At 43.0% G+C, this 18,364-nt stretch overlaps 1 protein-coding gene across 2 annotated transcripts in view; it reads left to right on the forward strand.

Moving 5' to 3' along the window:
- Positions 1-18,364, forward strand: part of RNF123 (ring finger protein 123) — a 4,282,987-nt gene that overhangs the window by 924,934 nt on the left and 3,339,689 nt on the right. For both annotated transcript variants that reach the window (XM_044077780.1, XM_044077781.1), the window contains exon 16: positions 17,027-17,144. In XM_044077780.1, coding sequence (XP_043933715.1) covers positions 17,027-17,144 — 118 coding nt within the window. The remainder of the gene's footprint in view (positions 1-17,026; positions 17,145-18,364) is intronic.

Here is an 18,364-nt window from a genome sequence, read left to right on the forward strand (position 1 = left end):
AAACATCATCTTTCAAGGATTTAGACTCCTGCTTGAGCCAGTTTGCACCATTTAGCTGTCTTCACTATTTGTAACTTAGATAATGAGGAATTCAAGTCATCTAGATCTTCTACACAGGATGTGTTACTGACTGGAACTCAAGGGGCGACTTTATATAAGAAATGGGAGATACCAAGATAAGGTCCTTGGCCTTTTTTGGATTAGACATTAGAGGAACCTATGCCCAGAGTGGTTCGTAGTCTTTGAGAGTAGCGTTTTTTTGGCGGCTTCCTTGGAAACAGATTTCCATTCTCCATCCATCAAAAAACCTAACTGATTCTACAGGATCAAACAGGCTTGACACCACGTATGCAAAAATTTATTTTGAACCCCACTGTCATCTCCCTGGATGAATGAAAGTGAGAGTAGAATATTGGACAGACTTGGAAAAGGTCTGTATAGTGGCTGCACTGAAGTTCATGATGATTACTGCCATATACTAGAGAAAATGTCCTTATCAGATTTTTAAGGATGAGTCCCCAAAGTCACAAATTTCTGAACTTTCACAGATTAAAGGAGAGGGATTCAAACAGTGAATTGTGGTTGTGACAGTAGATGCAGACTCTTAGGACACTTGTGTGGGATAGTCTTAAAGATGCTGTCATGGCTAAAAATCCATCCACTATCAGATGACTTAAGAGTGGTCTTTGCTGAATGTTCCTGTCAAGACTTTAGTTTGGGAACCCAACCCAGTATGTTTGCCAGAAACTTGAGGAAAAAAAGTGAGAACCATGTTAATGTTAAAACAACTTTTTCATCCCCCATCCTTAGATATAATTAGAGCTTTCCTTTGTGATATTAGACTCTCTACAGATGTCAGAAGGCCAGCTAGCCAAGAACAAGATAGCATTTGTAAAACAAAATTGACAGGATTAAAAAGGACAAGTCAGAGCAAGGCAGGATGAAGCCTAGCTAGCCATTCTTACTAGATGTCCTTTTGTTCATATGCTGCAATATTCATCACATATGGGAGTTCACTTCCGGCTAACTCGTGCATCCGGCCATTATACAAAAGGCTACATGCTACTGCTAGGTACGTGCAATGCTGTGCATCCTCTCTTGTACATCAGTTCTAAGGGGATTTGTATAAAGTGGACGTCAGCACATGCCAACCTCAGAGCTCTTCTGCCACCTGTCTGATAACTTGCTCCAGACATTCATTCGCCACATAATTGTTGAACTGTGATAAGTACCCCGTTGGGGGGGGGTTTCTGTTTTCTTGTTTCTTGTTGCTACTTTGTTGTGTGGTGATTTCATGTCATCTAGGAAGGGCAAGTGTCGGTGTGGAAGGCAGATTCCACATAAAGACGCACACAACCTTTGTTTGTTCTGCCTAGGCCCAGATCATGACCATACCATCTGTGATATTTGTAAATTGTTCATTCCCAAAACTCTAAGGAGCCATCTAGCTTTGATTAAATTGTACTTGGAGAACCAGCATCTTAAGCACCTAGCATGGGAGATGGAAGTGACGTTGGGTCCTTTGGACAAGCCACAAACTAAAAAGGCCAAAATATCTTGGCCTTCGCTACCAGCTGCGCCCTCTCTCTCGGGCGTCCCTCCTGAGGCCACTGTAGACCCAGAGGTTGTTCTGGAGTTGATGGATGTCCCTTTGGTGGGTATCACAGGGGAAGCCCCGAAGGAGTCTACTAGCATGTCCAAGAGGGAAATGCAGGCATCTGATTCAGGCGAAAAGGGGAAACCACAGCTCATTATTTCCGAGGGTCCTCGGGGTATCACTTAAATCACTGTGTATGAGGATGTGCTTACTGACGTAGTTGAATGTAGGCTGATGTCTGGTCCTTCCACATTCCATCACATGGAAGCTCCCAGAAAGAAAAAAGTAAAGATTAAACATGTGGCTCCTGCTCTGCCAGACCACCACCCTGACTGGCAAGCTTTTTCCCAAAGCCTTTTCAGTGCCTTATGATGTCATTTTCTCCCTCCACTGCATTCAAACAGACAGCTACAGACTTCTTAGATGAGGAGGAATCCTCTGATGTTGACTGATTAAACAATTCAACCCAGATATCTTCACCCCTGGGGTATGGCTCCCCAGAAGAGGAATCCAATGGTACAGATTCCCCTGGGGAGGATATTTCCTTTGGAAAAACTATCCAAAAAAATGAAAGAATTTTTGAAATTGGACTGCTGCCAAGACTCAGATATTGACAAGAGGTATTATGACCTTTTGCAGATGGATTCTCCATCACCATCTGCTATTCCCCCAGTCTTATCTGCATTCCTGGCTGCATCACTGCCGCTTCCAAGTTTCTAGATTCACAACCCCCTGCTCCCAAATGCCCAAACAGGTTCTATAAGGTATTTGAGGATGCTAAGTTCCTGTTTAAGGTATCCGAGGATGCTAACTTCCTGTTTAAGGTATCCGAGGATGCTAAGTTCCTGTTTAAGGTATCTGAGGATGCTAAGTTCCTGTTTAAAGCTTGGTCTGCAGACCCAGTTACTATTTCTATCTCAGCTGACAAGGCCTGCAAGTTATTGCCCTCTTCTTCCTTACTGCCCTCTGATAGAGAGCAAGGTTATGGAGAGACTGAGGAAGAACGTTTAAACCTCTGCTACCATGGCCTTCAGGGCAATTAATTACCAGACTCATGTGGCCAAATACTCTCTGGGTCTCCTTGCTGATGCAGGGTAACTCCTTTCTAAACTTCCAGATTCTCCTACCAAGGCAAAACTGGCCGCCATTCTTAACTCCTCTGCTCAGGTTACAAGGCATTCCATAAAGTGCAGTTATGATGCTGCAGATGCCTCTGCTAGAGCAGTGGCCTCTGGGTCAGTTTTAAGGAGATATTCTTTGCTCAGGTTACAACCCCTGCCTGACGACTTTAAGGCCAAACTCATGGATGCCCCTCTGTATACTAAAACTTTGGTAGCTCAGCTGCTGAACTTTTTAAATCCTTACAGGAGAAAGGTAAGAAGCTGCAGGATCTGAAACATATCTTGGGCTCTCGTGTTCCCAGGATGTTCATCGTGCATACAGCTGCAGTCATAACAGATGGGTTATCCTGCCGTCAGGCGGGTCCTCGGTCGGCCGAATTCCAAAGTCTAGGTCCGGCGTCAGTTGTCGTCGCTTCTTCCCTGACGTCAGTGCGGCAGGGGTATAAAAGAGCCAGCCGACACCATCTTCTTCAGTCTTTCTTGCCGTGCGGTGCCCGAAGCAGAAGCAGTTCGCAAGTGCCGGTCGGCCAGCTCCTGAGATTTACGAAAATATTTCAGCCGAAGTCATCTTGAAAGCTAAGTACCCCGTTGGGGAATCTTTTCTTGCCTCAGACCGATGTCAGACAAAGTTAATAATTGCATTTCATGTGGGAAGCAAATACCGCATAAGGATTTCCACTCTTTCTGTATTCCTTGCTTAGGCCCAGACCACGACGTCTCGGCCTGCCGTTTTTGTGCTAGATTCAACAAACGCACTATTAAGCGTCGGGCGGAGTTCGCCCATCACTATTTTGGTAAAAAATTTAATTATATTATGTCGGATACTCCGACTCCAGTTTTGAGTAAAAGACGCAAAGATAAGGACCGACATATGAGGTCCGTGACTTCTACTGACACCACGCTAAGGCCGACTACCGGTTCTCCGGTTCTCAGCAAGGTGCCTACGCAGCCCCTGAGTACCGATGACACTTCATTACCGGTGTCTTCTGTGTCCGAGGTCGCAGGCTCCTCGGCCCCCATTCCGACGCCACTTTTGGCGGGGAAACCCAGAGTTTAGACAGGCCTGCCATTTCTCAAGGTGTCTTTAGGCCTTCCTCCTTCTCTATTAAGGCTTTCACAAAATCTAAAGCAGCCATGAAAATTAAAAAACAAGGACCACTGACCCCCTCTCAAGGCCCCATGCCTAAAAAAACAGATGCTCAAAATGGCTGATGATTTGATTACTCTTATCAGGGGTTCTCAACCCCCCTCGGACAAAAGGCCCAGATTAGAGGAAGACTACCCTTCCTCAGATCAAGCCTCTATTACCTCTGAACATTCTGAGGACCAGGAATATAATTCTCCTTTTGAAGACTCTGATGCAGAGGAGTCTATTCCCTCGGTCCCCCCCCCCCCCCCCGAGGACTACTCTTATGGGGAAACCCTACATACTTTGAGGGAACACTTTCACTGGGAAGGCCAAGATTACTCAGATTCCAAGAAAAGGCTCAGGGATTTTCTCTTGCTCCCCCAGCATAGGCCTCTGGCTATCCCTCCTGTCTTAGATATATTAGATGATGTGTACACAGAAGCCAGCCTCAACCCAGATTCTTTACCTCCAGCTCCTGTTAAACCAGACAGGTATTACCGGGTTCCTGATTCACACCAGTTCCTATACAAAAGCCATACTGCTGACCCAGAAACTATTTCACAGGGTCCCAAGGGAATTAAGGCCTCTACTGCTAAAAACCCATTACCTTCAGAGAGAGATTCCAGAGCTTTAGAAAGGTGGGGAAAAAAGGTGTATACCTCGGCCATTTTAACCATGAGGGCATTAAACTGTCAGTTCCATATGTTAAAGTATCAACAGTTTTTATTATCTGAGTTGAAAAGCAAAATGACACAACCTGAGCAACCAGATTTAAAAGAGTTGCAGGATTTGTTGCATAGTGCAGAGCAAGTGGGTAAACATACCTTGCAGTGTGGTTTTGATGCTTTAGACTGAGGCCTCATGTAGAGCTGCTGTTACAGGGTCTGTCATACGTAGACATGTTTGGCTCAAAGAACAAGCCTTAGCAGATCATGTCAAAGCTAAATTATTAGATGCGCCACTTCAAAAAGATGTATTGTTTGGTGTTAAAGCTGAGGAGGTACTAAAGAAAATGGAGGAAAAGGCGAGATCAATGCAAACAGTGAAAGATTTCCTGCAGGTACAACCTCCACGTTTCAGCAGAAACTGGCCTTCAAAAAATTGGTCCTTTCCAGCCACGGACAGACCTCAAAGAGGCAGATACAGGCGCCCGAGAGGTAGAGGGCAATCTCAAGGATCATTCAGAGCCAGGCAATGGCAAGCACCAACCCCAAGAGGTGGAGAAGATAGATCACAGTCATTCAGAAAGCAGACACAATGACTTTCCCCTTTTCCTGCCAAGCAAAGCTTTAATGGCAGCACCTTTAGGTGGAAAACTGGCATTATTCTCAAAACATTGGCATATTGTCACAAAAGACAAGTGGATCCTGGACATTATAGACAGAGGCTACAGATTCCACTTTCACACCCTTCCAAAAATGAGAGGCATGTCAAACCTGCCACAAAATCAAAGGGCAGAGGCACAAAGACAAATTTCCGCTCTCATGGACATGAAAGTGATTCAAGAGGTGCCTGCAAAAGAACAAGGTCAAGGGTTTTATTCCAGAATATTCCTGGTACCAAGGAAAGACAAAGATTGGAGACCTATTTTAGATCTATCCATCCTAAACACATATTTACAGGTACCAAAATTCAAGATGCTCACATTACAGCAGCTTCTTCCCATGCTGGGCAAGGAGTCTTGGCTGGTAACATTGGACCTCAAGGAGGCATACCTGCATGTCCCTATCAGACAAGATTGCAGAAGATACCTCAGATTTCTTGCAGGTTCAACCCATTATCAATTCTCTGCATTGCCCTTTGGCTTATCTACTGCGCCCAGAGTGTTTACGAAATGCCTGGCATCAGTAATTGCCTTCTGCAGACTTCAAGGAATGCAAATATACCCATATCTGGACGACTGCCTGATCCAAGCGGACAGCAAGGACATACTTCTGAAACACCTGGTGTTTTGTAATAAGACTGTTGAACTTTCTGGGATACACAGTCAACAAAAAGAAATCAAAACTAATACCCTCTCAAACAATAATTTTCCTGGGTGCCAGCTTGAATACAAACACCCAGATGGCCTACCTCACGCCAGACAAACAAGGGCAACTATCTCAATACTTCAGCAAAATGGCAACCTTCACCAGGCTGACTGCAAGGAAAGTCCTGCAGGCTCTGGGATTCATGACATCTTGCATCCTGCTGATCCCATGTGCAAAGCTGCATATGAGGAAACTTCAATGGTACCTAAAAAACTTATGGTCTCAACACAGCCACAGTTTGGAAACAATTATACCACTCATTCCATGTCTTCCAAAGGAATTTCTGTGGTGGGCTCAAGCATGCCAAAGAAACAAAGGTCTCCCTTTCTGCATACCTCAAGCAAATCAAATCATCACAACAGATGCCTCGGACTACACCTGGGGGGGCACACATGAAAGATCAGTGCATTCAGGGAAAATGGTCCCAAAAAGAGAAGCAACTACACATCAACCAAAAGGAAATTCTAGCAGTGCAAAATGCTATTATGGCCTTCAAAGACCTACTGCATCCAGGCCAGCTATTGATAAGGACAGACAACACCACAGTGATGTGGTACATAAACAAACAGGGGGGAACTCATTCATACCCCCTGTGCAGACTAGCCATGACCCTTTGGAACACAGCTCTGGAATTGCAAATCCAACTTCAGGCACAATTCCTGCCAGGGAAGGAAAACACACTGGCAGACAGCCTAAGCAGAAATATGACAGATCCACACGAATGGAAGTTGCATCCTCAAGTTTTCGCAAAGATAACTCGGGCATGGGGACAGCCAGACATAGATCTCTTTGCTACCCACAGAAATTACCAACTGAAAAAATTTTGCTCAAGGACCTATCATCCACAGGCCTGGAAAGTGGACGCACTTTCTTTCAATTGGACAACATTGACAGTCTATGCCTTCCCCCCTCTCCCTCTGCTCCCCAAAGTTCTATTAAAAGCCAGAGCAGAGAGGCCAAAAATGATTCTTATTGCTCCAGACTGGCCAAGACAACACTGGTATCCACTCCTGAAGAGCCTGACACATTCCCCACCATGGATCCTACCTCTAGTGCCTCTTCTGTTGTCCCAGCACAACTTCAAAATTTTTCACAGCCAGCTCAAAACCCTAAATCTAGCCGCATGGAGAATCCCTTGATTTCACAACAGACCCTCCTCTCCAAGGAGGTGCAGGATGTCATCTTGGAGGCCAGAAGACCTTCTACTAGAAAAGCCTACTCCGCCAAATGGAAGCGGTTTTGTGCCTGGAACCAGAAAAAGGGCCAGAATCCTTGGGTAATAAATATACCTCAAATATTACAGTCCCTAGCTGAGATGTTAAACAGTGGACTTTCCTTCTCCTTCATCAAAATCCATGCTTCAGCCATTTCTGCACAATACAACACAGATCCTCCTTTATTCTCTCATCCTCTCTTAAGACAGTTCCTCAGAGGGGCTAAGAATATAAAACCCCCAAGGAAACCACCAGTCCCTGCTTGGGACCTCAACTTCATATTGGAAAAACTGACCCTTCCTCCATTTGAGCCAGCTGCTTCAACAGAACTACAATATTTGTCATGGAAAACAGCCTTCCTTCTGGCTATCACCTCAGCACGCAGGGTTTTGGAAGTACAGGCCCTCATGGCTGTGCAACCTTTCATCATTTTCCATCAGGACAGTTTCCTTACGAACCATCCCTACCTTTATGCCAAAGGTAGTATCCAGTGTAGCCTTGAATCAGACTATCCACTTACCTACCATTTACCCTAACCCACAAAACAAAGGGGAAAGACTACTGCATTCCTTGGACATTCACAGACAACTATGTTATTATTTGGACAGGACAAAGCCATTCAGGAAATCCGAGCAACTCTTTGTGTCCTATGCTACAGGTGCTCAAGGAAAGGCCATCTCCAGACAGACAATCTCAAAATGGATAGCCCACTGCATATGCTTTTGTTACTCATTTCATGGAAAAGCTGTGCCTTCAAGCATCAGGTCCCACTCCACAAGGGCCACAGCTACCTCTGCAGCTTTCCTCAGGGGGGTTCCTACCAAGGACATTTTGGAAGCAGCCACTTGGAGTTCAGTGCACACTTTCTCCAAACACTATCACCTTCCACTTTACTCAAAATCTAGAGCGGGATTTGCCACAGCTGTCTTGCAGGGCATCCGTGCTCCTCCTAGTTCCACGAAGTGCCTGCCACCCCTACTTAGCTTTGGGATTCTACCCATCTGTTATGACTGCAGCTGTATGCACGATGAAGATAGTACAGTTTTGTACCTACCATAAATGTAGATGTTAGAGTGCTCATACAGCTGCAGTCCAGGTTTCCCTCCCTTCATCCCCTCTTAGGACAGGCCTTATGGCAAGCACCTTCTCATACAACCTATTTGGGGTATTCTTTTATGGTGTATTTGCTTGCAAATTACTGTTTTTTGATTATTCTATATTGCATGACTACATAAGTTTGTTTTGCCTTCCTTCTGGGGGCACCTGACATCTGGGGCAAGAAAAACTGAAGAAGATGGCGTCGGCTGGCTCTTTTATACCCCTGCCGCACTGACGTCAGGGAAGAAGCGACGACAACCGACGCTGGACCTAGACTTTGGAATTCGGCTGACCGAGGACCCGCCTGACGGCAGGATAACCCATCTGTTATGACTGCAGCTGTATGAGCACTCTAACATCTACATTTATGGTAGGTACAAAACTGTACTTTCCTAAGGAACTCTCCTATATAGATGGCTTTTATTAGAAAACCTGTCATCCCCCATTCTTCAGAAACCAAAAGAGGACCTAGGAAGCAAGCTTCTTCCAAATCTACCTGATGCACTCCTGTTCAGAAATGGCCCTTTCAGTCCCGGTCTAAATCTGGTAGCCTGTGACTACCTGCTCCAGGGCCACCCACTCCCTTGTCCCTTATGTCTTTCCCTCTCTCTCTTGTGACTTGGAATTAGATCACCCAGGACTCTTGGGTCCTCTCAATCATCCAGAGAGGATATTTCATGATTTGGGAAACTTATCCCTGCTTCAGAGGCATCCCACAACCACCAAAGGGACCAAATGGCCCTCTTCCCTCAGGTAATTTCAGATCTTATTTCTCAGGTAACTATTCAAGAGGTCCCGTCTGCTCAACAAGAGAAAGGCTTCTACTCCAGGAGGTTCCAAGGAAGGATGGCCCCTGGAGACCCATTCTGGACCTTTCCCACCTAAACACCTTTCTGAAAGTTCCATCCTTTCGGATGCTGACTTTGCCCTCTCTTCTTCCTCCTCTAATTCTTCCCCAAGCTTTTATGGTGTCCTTGGACGTCAAAGACTCTTATCTTCATATCCCTATTCACCCTCAGTTCAAGAAGTTTCTATGTTTTTCTGTTGCTTCCTCACATTTTCAGTTCTGTGCTTTGTCGTTTGGTCTCTCTATGGCACCAAGGGTCTTCGCAAAATGCTTGGCTCCTGTCATAGTTTTTTGCAGGCTGCAGGGAATTCAGATTTTCCCTTACTTAGATGATCTCTTTATCTAAGCCCAATCACCAGACCTATTTCAGGAGTCTCATTCTTTCACCATTTCCCTTGTACAGCTTCTAAACTTCACTATAAACTATCAGAAGTCCTCTCTGACCCCTAAACAAGAACACATTTTTCTGGTTTGCAGATTCCAAACAAGATGCTAGCTTCATTACCCATGGAAAAGGTGCTGTTCCTCACCTCTTACTTCTAGAACATTTTATCCCTTCCCTCCATTACTGCCAGGGACTTCCTATGCCTCCTGGTGCTCATGGCATCTACTATCCCCATATTCACCTGGGCCAAACTGCACATCAGAAAAATTCAGTGGTTTTTAAAGACTCTTTGGATGCAGCACTCCCACCCCCAGGATTTCATGATTCCACTCCTACCATGCATAAAAAAAGAGTTGGATTGGTGAATACTTCAGGTAGCAAAAAAAAAATTGGTCTCCCCCTACAGCCCTTCCCTCTCTAGAGTTATTCATTGATGCTTCTGACACAGACTGGGGCACAACTGCGCAATCCTGGAAGGTCAGAGATGTGTGGTCTCCCACACAGGCAAAGGAACATATCAACGTAAAAGAAATGAAATCCCTGATATTTGCCTTGAAAATCTTCAAACCCAAGCTTATTCACGGGGTGCTAGGGTGGTTCACAGACATCACCACTGTTATGTGGTGCATCAACAAGCAGGGGGAACAAAGTCTTACCTCCTATACAGACTGGCCCTATATGCCTGGGAGTTAGCCCTTCAAAGCCATGTGTGCCTTCAGGCAGTTTGCTTCCCCTCGGCTCACAATGTGGTGACAGACACATTTAGCAGGTCCAAGACCCAGTCCCAAGAATGGATGTTACACAGGGATGTGTTTTTGGACCTGATCCATCATTGGTTTATGCCTCAGGTAGATCTCTTTACCCCGTCATGAACAGACAACTTTCAGAATTTTGTACCAGGGTTTCACACCCTCTGGCATGGAAGGTGGACGCTATATCATTTTCTTGGAAGGGGATGTTTCTGTATGCATTCCCCCCTCACCTCCTAAAAAAGGTCCTACTGAAGATTCAGCAGGATCAACCAAAAATCTTGCTGGTGACTCCCTTTTGGCCAAGGCAGCACTTGTTCCCTCTTCTCCTGCACCTAGCCAGGGGTAATCATCACAAGTTACCCCACAGGATGGATCTACTCGCACAGGGCAAGGGAACTCTGATACATCCACAGCTGTCACCTCTGAACCTGGCTCTGTGGGTGATAGGATTTTGATTCCCTTTAGACATGCTTCAAGTACTGCAGGAGGCCAGAAAACCCACTACTAGGAAATCCTATGTTACGAAATGGAAAATGTTTTTCATCTGATGTCACAAGAAGGACCTCCAGCCACTTGTTGGTGGATGTCCTAGTAGTTTTGTCCTATCTGTGTGAACTGATGACAGGTGGCCTGTCCTACTCTTCAGTGAAGGCTCACCTTTCAGCTATCTCAGCTTGTCTCCCTATGTCCCCCCTCTAGCCATGAGGTTAACTTTTCCTTAAAGGCATCCTTCATATTAGACCACCAAGAAAACCAGTTCCTCCTCCTTGGGATCTCAAATTTGTGTTAGAGAAGCTTACGTTGGCACCTTTTGAGCCAGCAAATTCCTCTTCCCCGCAACATTGCACTTGGAAAACAGTTTTATTCTTGACTATTACATCTGCTAGAAGGGTTTCTGAGCTGGAAGCTTTTATGTGTAATCCCCCTTCACAGTTTTCCACAGGAATGGGGTTTCCTTGCGTACCCAACCCTTCATTTATGCCCAAGGTTGTCAGTGAGTTATCCCTTAAGCAGTCTATCAATCTTCTGACCTTCTTTCCTCATCCTCAATCTGAGAGAGAGAATCCTGCAGTCTTTGGATGTGCACAGGCAACTCAGATACAACCTGGATAAAACCAAACCTTTCAGAAAATCTGAATGCCTGTTTGTGTCCTGCCACCAAAGGGCCCTGGGTCAGCTGGTTTGCAAGCAAACTGTTTCTTCTTGGATTTCTAAAGCTATCTTTCGGTTACTCAGCCAATGCTAAGAGCCTTTCTTCTGCAGTGAGGGCACACTCCACTAGAACAGTTTCCTCTTCTGGGGCCTTCTTTAAAGGCTTGGACACTTGCACCGTCCTGGAGGCAGCTACCTGGTCCTTTGTTCATACTTTTGCCCAAACATTGTAAACTAGATGTTGTCTCCAAATCTAGGGCTGCTTTTGCTAGGGATATTCTACATGGCTTTGTAGAAAAAGCTTCTCCTCCTCCTCACCAGCTTTTGCAAGCATAAGCTTTGGCATTCTCCCATATGTGATGAATACTGCAGCATATGAATAGAAGGACAGAATAGTTGTGTAAAATCTTACCTTAACCATAGATGTTCTCTTGTATATGCTGCAGTATTGCTAACCCCCCTGCTTTCCTCCTGATGCTTGCCTGTCTTTCCTGGTGACATGTTTTTCACCTAGGCTCAGGCTGGTGCTTGGCGGCATTCACTTCTGAGGTTGGTGTGTCCTGAGGTCCATTTTGTACTTGAATTCCGTTTATGACTAACGTGTGAGCGAGGATGTGCAGCGTCGCACATACCTAGCAGTAACATTTCTTTTGTGTGCTGGCCAAATGCACAAGTTAGCCGGAGGTGAACTCCCATATGTGATGAATACTGCAGTATATAGAAGAGAAGGACATCTGTGGTTATTTTAAGATTTTATATAACTATTCCTTGTGGCTTGGACAGAAACCTCCTTCACCCCATTTTGTGCCCTAGCCACTGTCATCTTCTTGCCTAGGCAGCAGACTAAGCCAGTTTAAAGGCAACCCAACAACCTTGTACTTGTTAGTGATGATTGAGTTTCATCGCTAACAGTTGCAAGGTATAGTTCATATCTTTTATACCTGTTTTGGGATGCCTTCCAGCTGGCAAGACCAGATAGATCTGACAGTTTTCCTGCAAGGGATTGTGGAAATTGACCAGTTTTTCCTTGCCTCCATCTTATCTGTCTGCCGCCGCCTTTCATCTCAGATCTTACTGCCCCCGCCACTCACCTGTGCCTTCTGTAAAGTTATGTTTTTTATTATCCCATTCTAATTATTCCCTTTCGTACTTGTTTTTTATACCTTAATCTTTACCATCTAAATTTCCCTTCTCTGCCTTCTTGTTTCTAAGGTCTGTCATGTAACACAAACTTATGTTCCAAAATGTCCCCTCTCCTATTTCATATCTACCATATTCCCCAACCCCTGCAGCCCTGTGTATTGTTTTTTTTTTTTCTTTTTCTTTTTCCCTTTTCTTAGCAACTTTGCCTCATCTCCTTATTCTCTCCCCCCTTGGTTTTAACCCTCCATATATTCATCCCTTTTTCTGTGTTCTGTCTTCTAACAGTAACTTGTCCCAGTAGCACTGCTTAGTCCTTTTTCCATTCTCAGAATAATTTCCACTGTACTAGCTAGCATGTATTTTTTAATGTGCCTCCTCCATCATTCCATGTCTTTACTTTTCACAGTTTTTTCTGTTCCTGTTTCCCTTTCTCTCTGAATATAAAGTTGTCATATATATTCTGAGTTGCTTGCTTTCTTGTCATTTGCTTTGCCCAAAAAGTGTAGTATTGTAGACAGAGCCTTAATTTTTGGCATATTGATTTCTCCTGATTCATTGACTGCCCCCTACCACTTGTCAGACAGTAGTCATTTGTACACCAGACCTCCACTGGTAGCCCAAGTATCTCCAAAGAATTTAATGTGAGCAGTAGGGTAATGAATGGGTGGCTAATAGAGTAAGAAATGAGAGTGATGGTCAGAGTGGGGAGAGAAAACATAGCTGGCAGTATATCCATGTTTACCATGTTGCCACTTGCACCCTAAATTAACTTTACAAGATCATCAATTCTGCTGAAACAGTCTCAGAACTACAAATTTCCTCTTCATAGGCACATCTCATCACCTTCTGCAAAGACTAGATGTCTGGTGCACCATCTTTTCTGCCCCCTACACACACACTTTTTTCTCCAAAATAACCTGTCAAATCTGAGCCACTCTTATAGGTGTTCACTAGGCTAATAACCACAAGGGCCTTTTGAAGCCTAACCCTGAATCCCAAATCTGACAAGTTCTGATATGCTTGGTAAATGTAAGCAGGGTTTTGGGAGATGAAACATGTACAAGCAGGGGCCTGGAAGGTGAACCATTTACAGGTTGCCTGTGTCCATTAGAGACATAGGTGCCAAACCAGGGATAAATTTTCTGTTCCCCATCCAGTTGTCCAAGTTGTACTTGAATTGAGTTAGTGAGGAAATCTTCTTCACATGGAAGGTAGCCTGTTCTATAGATGGGATAGTCTCTGGTAAACATACCTGTCTCTCCACCAGGTCTTATTTTTATCACAGGCAAGGTTTGTCTTTAGAACACGTAATTCTGGTGGAGTTTGTTTTGTGGGTATGCAGGAGGCCCATCAGAGTGAGGTCTGGCAATGCCCTTTATGCCAGGCATAAGAAATCCCATCAAAAGCCTGTAGGAGACAGAATAAAGAGAGGCCATTGAGGCAGTCTCCACTGGACATTTACTTACACCCTGTATTCTTTTAGTGTGGAACCTCTGTGGACGTTCCAATTGTTGGATATGCCTGGTTAGGTACATACCAAAGGGGGCATTGTACTCAATGCTAGGTCTGACGAATGCCGAATACAGTGGAACAATGACTTCCTTGAACTTAGATGCCATACCTTTATTTATAAGTTGCGCAACATAGAATGATTTCCACACTACTGTAAACACGTGGTGGTCAAAGGCTAGATTACTATTTATGTGTGTCCCCAAGTCCTTGACTACTGGGTCAACTTTAAGGGTATGTGTTGTTAGTATGATAGTTACCAGGGGTGGATGACTTCTCAAAGGATACTATTATGCATGTCTTTTAATTTATCGGTCTGGTTTCCCAGATGGCGAAAACCACAGAGAAGCAATTCTTCACTCCCTAGACCTATGCAGGTAGATGAGATGTTATTTTGTAAAAACTACATGCAATTCTGTTTTGGAGTAAGTTGCCCAAACAGGGTCATAGAGGAAGATTTTGTAATAAAGAATTCAGCTTTTTTGAGAGTGGTAAGGGACCATTCTCTGAAAGTTGTGACTTATCTGTTGTCATCTTCAAAACAATTCCATAGAAGTTGTCACTGTTGTAGGTATTTGCTTATAAAAAGTGTGCATTATTTCTGTCTTCCATTGTTAATGCCTGATTGATTGACATTCTGTTATGCTGAGTGTATACTGAAAAAAAGACACCTCAGAATTTGCTTTTGTCTTTCTATTGAACTTGTATCTGATTCTCATAAGCAGATGCTGCAAAGTAAGGTACTCCTCATACCACTGGTTCTTCTGTGGTGGCTACAGTGGCTCCTCCACTGGATAATTTACTTTTCACTGTCTTGACCCTTTCTGTAGTATGCCTGAGCTTGTTTCTGCTTACATTGGTATGAGCAAACAAATTAACACATCCTTTGGAACATGAGATGTTCTTCCCATTCACGGCTACATTCTTCAGCAGTAATATATCCTGCCTACAGGTAGCTTGCTGCTGGCCTACGTTTTAGAACTATATTAACATCAGAATACCAGTACAGTAAAAGGGGCACCTTCCAACACCATTTTTAGATCTCTGTTGCTGCATTGTTTGATGTGGTCGCTTGTAAGCTTCGTCAGTCCATCGGTTCGTCCTACTTCCAGAGGAAGATAAGTACCCTTCAAGGAATCATTCTCTAGGTTTGATTTGTATTTGCTATAGTACTGTTAATGTCTGATGATGATTCTGATATTGAAGCATGTGTAATAATTATATAGATTGAGGAAAACAGATACTGCACAAGAATTTCCAGATTCATTGTCTTTTCTAGCTAGGCCCAGTGCATGATCTGATCTGTCTTCCACATGCTAAGTTCACCTTGAGGACAACCAGCAGAAGAATGAAGACTGCAGCAGTCAAAAAAAGTTATGTTAGTATCTTCTTATAATTGTAGGTATTAGAGTACATTTATTGCTGTAACCAGTATTCCCTCTCACCACCCCATTTTTCTCAAATTCCCTTGACATCCTGGGGTTTGGGTGGGTACCCTGTATTATGTTTTCCTTTACCTTCCCTCACTTCCCTTATCTGATTGCCTGGTTGTTGAAGTTGCATAAATCCCAAAAAGAGAGATTAGGACTCTCATGGGTGAGCCTTTTTGTCAAAAAGATCCCCTTTTTAGTGTTCCAACACTTAGAACAGGCTACTTGTCCAGCTGGGGCAAGACAGAGCTAAAGATGTCATTGACCAACACTACACCACAGACATCCTGATGTCTAAATGGAAGGGAGTCTACCATGGCCATTTGTGGAAGGTACAGCTCTGGATATGTGGCTGGTCACAGGCTATACCTACAAGCAGGATATCCTATTGCTGACAACTGCAGCAATGAATACCCTTTAACTTCTACAGTTATGTAATTCCTATGTGCTTTCTTGTTCTAACAAACTAGAGAAGAACTGAAGGTTATATGGGAAACCTTCTCTCTTATATTGAAACATTGGACCACAGGCAGCTCCTGAGAATACTTCTAGAATAAAATGTTGAAGCTGAACACTGAGAGGTCATATATTTCTTTGGTTTACTATCAAAAAGATGAATATGGATGTTCCACAGATGGAAAAATGAAAGACACATGTCTAATTTCCCTGTTGCCGAGCATTCCATGTTCGAAATTCCTGTCAGCAAAGCTACTGTGCATTCTGTGATATGAATTTGAAGTACTGCACAGAGAACGTGATACAGTGCGGTTTGGGACATTCATCCCTTTCCTCACTGTGGTGTGATCTCAGAGTTGGAATATATAATTAGCAGGCATGGGTGGGTGCAGGGGGACATGCCCCCTGCAAAAACGTGATGTAAAGTGTAGGGGTTTCATGTAAGTGCGCTCCTATGCAGAAATCACATGGTCTGTTTGACAACAATGTTGAATCTGCTGAATTCGTTTAGCTGAATCAACATTGTGCCCAGACGTACATTGTCACTTTCGCTCTTTCCTTTGATGTTCTGACCGGAATTTTTTTTTTCCTCAGCGATATTTTGATAGTAAACCTATGTCTTCCACTATAGGTTACTTCAGGAGCTATTTTTCTAAAAATCTTTTCCTCTGGTAAGTAGTCTTTATTTTCTGTTTGTTCAGCAACATCTAAAAAAGTTTGAGCTGAGTAACTTATGTTTTCATATTGTGTCATGTACTTCTAACAGAAGTTTGATTTGTGCCTTACATTATAATAACTGTATTTTTGCTTTTCCAGGTAATTTATATATAAAAAAAATGCAGAGAAAATTCTGAACAAAATGAGTCAATACTTTTTTTTCTGAGCAAATCTATCACTCGCATTTTCATTGTATCATTTATTATTTTTAGTTTTTTGTTTGATAGGCGTTAATTTTATTTTGATTTTGCTGTGAATGCACCATACAACACTCCTAAAAGGTACACAGGCCAAAAACCATTGAACTTTGTAGTGTATCTGGAACCTCAAAAAGTTAGATATACTTTTTGCTCTGTAGGTGCAAAGTGACATTGTTACAAGCTGGACCCTAAATTTGTTTTATACTTTTTGAATTTGGTCATATTCTTACCTTAACTTCGTACTACATTTGATGTTTTGCGCTCTGTTGTCTTCTTCTATATCAAGACGCCACTTCGTGTAGAGGAGGCAGGGTTACAGGAACTAATCCCAACCACCTGGTGGCCAACAAGATTTGACAAAGAGGTGAGAGTAGGACTGGAAAATAAAAACTCTTAAAAATCTGTTAGAAAGTTTTTGTTTTCTGTGTTTCTTTAGGTAAAGATTAAAAATCTTACTTAGTATAGATTTAATTTGCATAGTCCCTCAGGTTTTGTTTTGTTTAGTTCCTATTTTTATAGTTGCATGAATTATTGCATGTTTGTCTTATTTGAAAATTGAATTGTAAAAAGATGTTAAGCTGATTAAATTACTTCACTTCTAATTTTTATTTTTTATCCCATCATTTTGCATTATGAGTTGTCTGGTAGATGCTGCAGAGGGTTAAGGCTATTACTTATTAACAAACTCTTTTCTGTGGTCCAGGGGTGAATTTGTGATTCTGACAAAATTACTTAACCAGGCAGCAGTTCTGGGTTGACTGTGAAACAGATCCGTGGAGATCAGTACTCCACCCAAATTACAAATGCAAATAAAATAAAAGGAAATTAAAAAAAAATTATCTTCGAGACTTATTACAGAATATGAGAGACATAAGTTGACTTAACCCTTTGATGAAACAGATTTAGAATGCTTCAGCATGCTGTCATATTGTTATAAATGTGGAGAAGGTAATTTAAAGCCTCATATTTTTTTCTGTGTACATTTGATTGTTAGGTTTGAGTGCACTGTTAAAACCTAGTTGATGTCTCTTTTTCAAACATAAAACACTGAATACATAAATCAGTGTTTTGTTACTGTTAAGGTAATTGCTTGAGTCACATGGTGGGATTATCTTGTGAGTCTGTACAGGGGGATTTTTGATATGGCACTTGCATCTTTGTATTCATTTTGAGAAGAAAACAGGTTGAAATGCTAGAGGTAGCTGCAATACGTTGGTTGCATTCTCTTTTATCCCATTTGTACCAGTGGAAATGGCAGTATTGTGTCAGTTATTTGAAAACTAGAAATAAAAAGCTGGAGATGAAATGATGTTGGCTACATAGGATCCTCATATGGACTACCTCTTAAGAATAGCCAAAGTGGTATGTAGCTTCTTTAAACAGTTAAGATATCACTTGAACTTCAGCTTTCCTTTGTTTTTTACCACTAAAGATGTAATCATTAATGGGATATGCTGACCCTGTTTTTACTTCATGAGCTTTACAGCTTCCAAATTGTCAGCAGACCCTTTTTGGTGAATCATAGTACCCTTTGGAAAGAGATTTGGTTTGTGACTAATGCTCGTAGGCAGCAGAGCTGTGTCA

This window comes from Protopterus annectens, chromosome 7.part0 (assembly GCF_019279795.1).
Source record: "Protopterus annectens isolate FY-2018-M chromosome 7.part0, PAN1.0, whole genome shotgun sequence".
Taxonomy (NCBI): Eukaryota; Metazoa; Chordata; order Ceratodontiformes; family Protopteridae; genus Protopterus; species Protopterus annectens.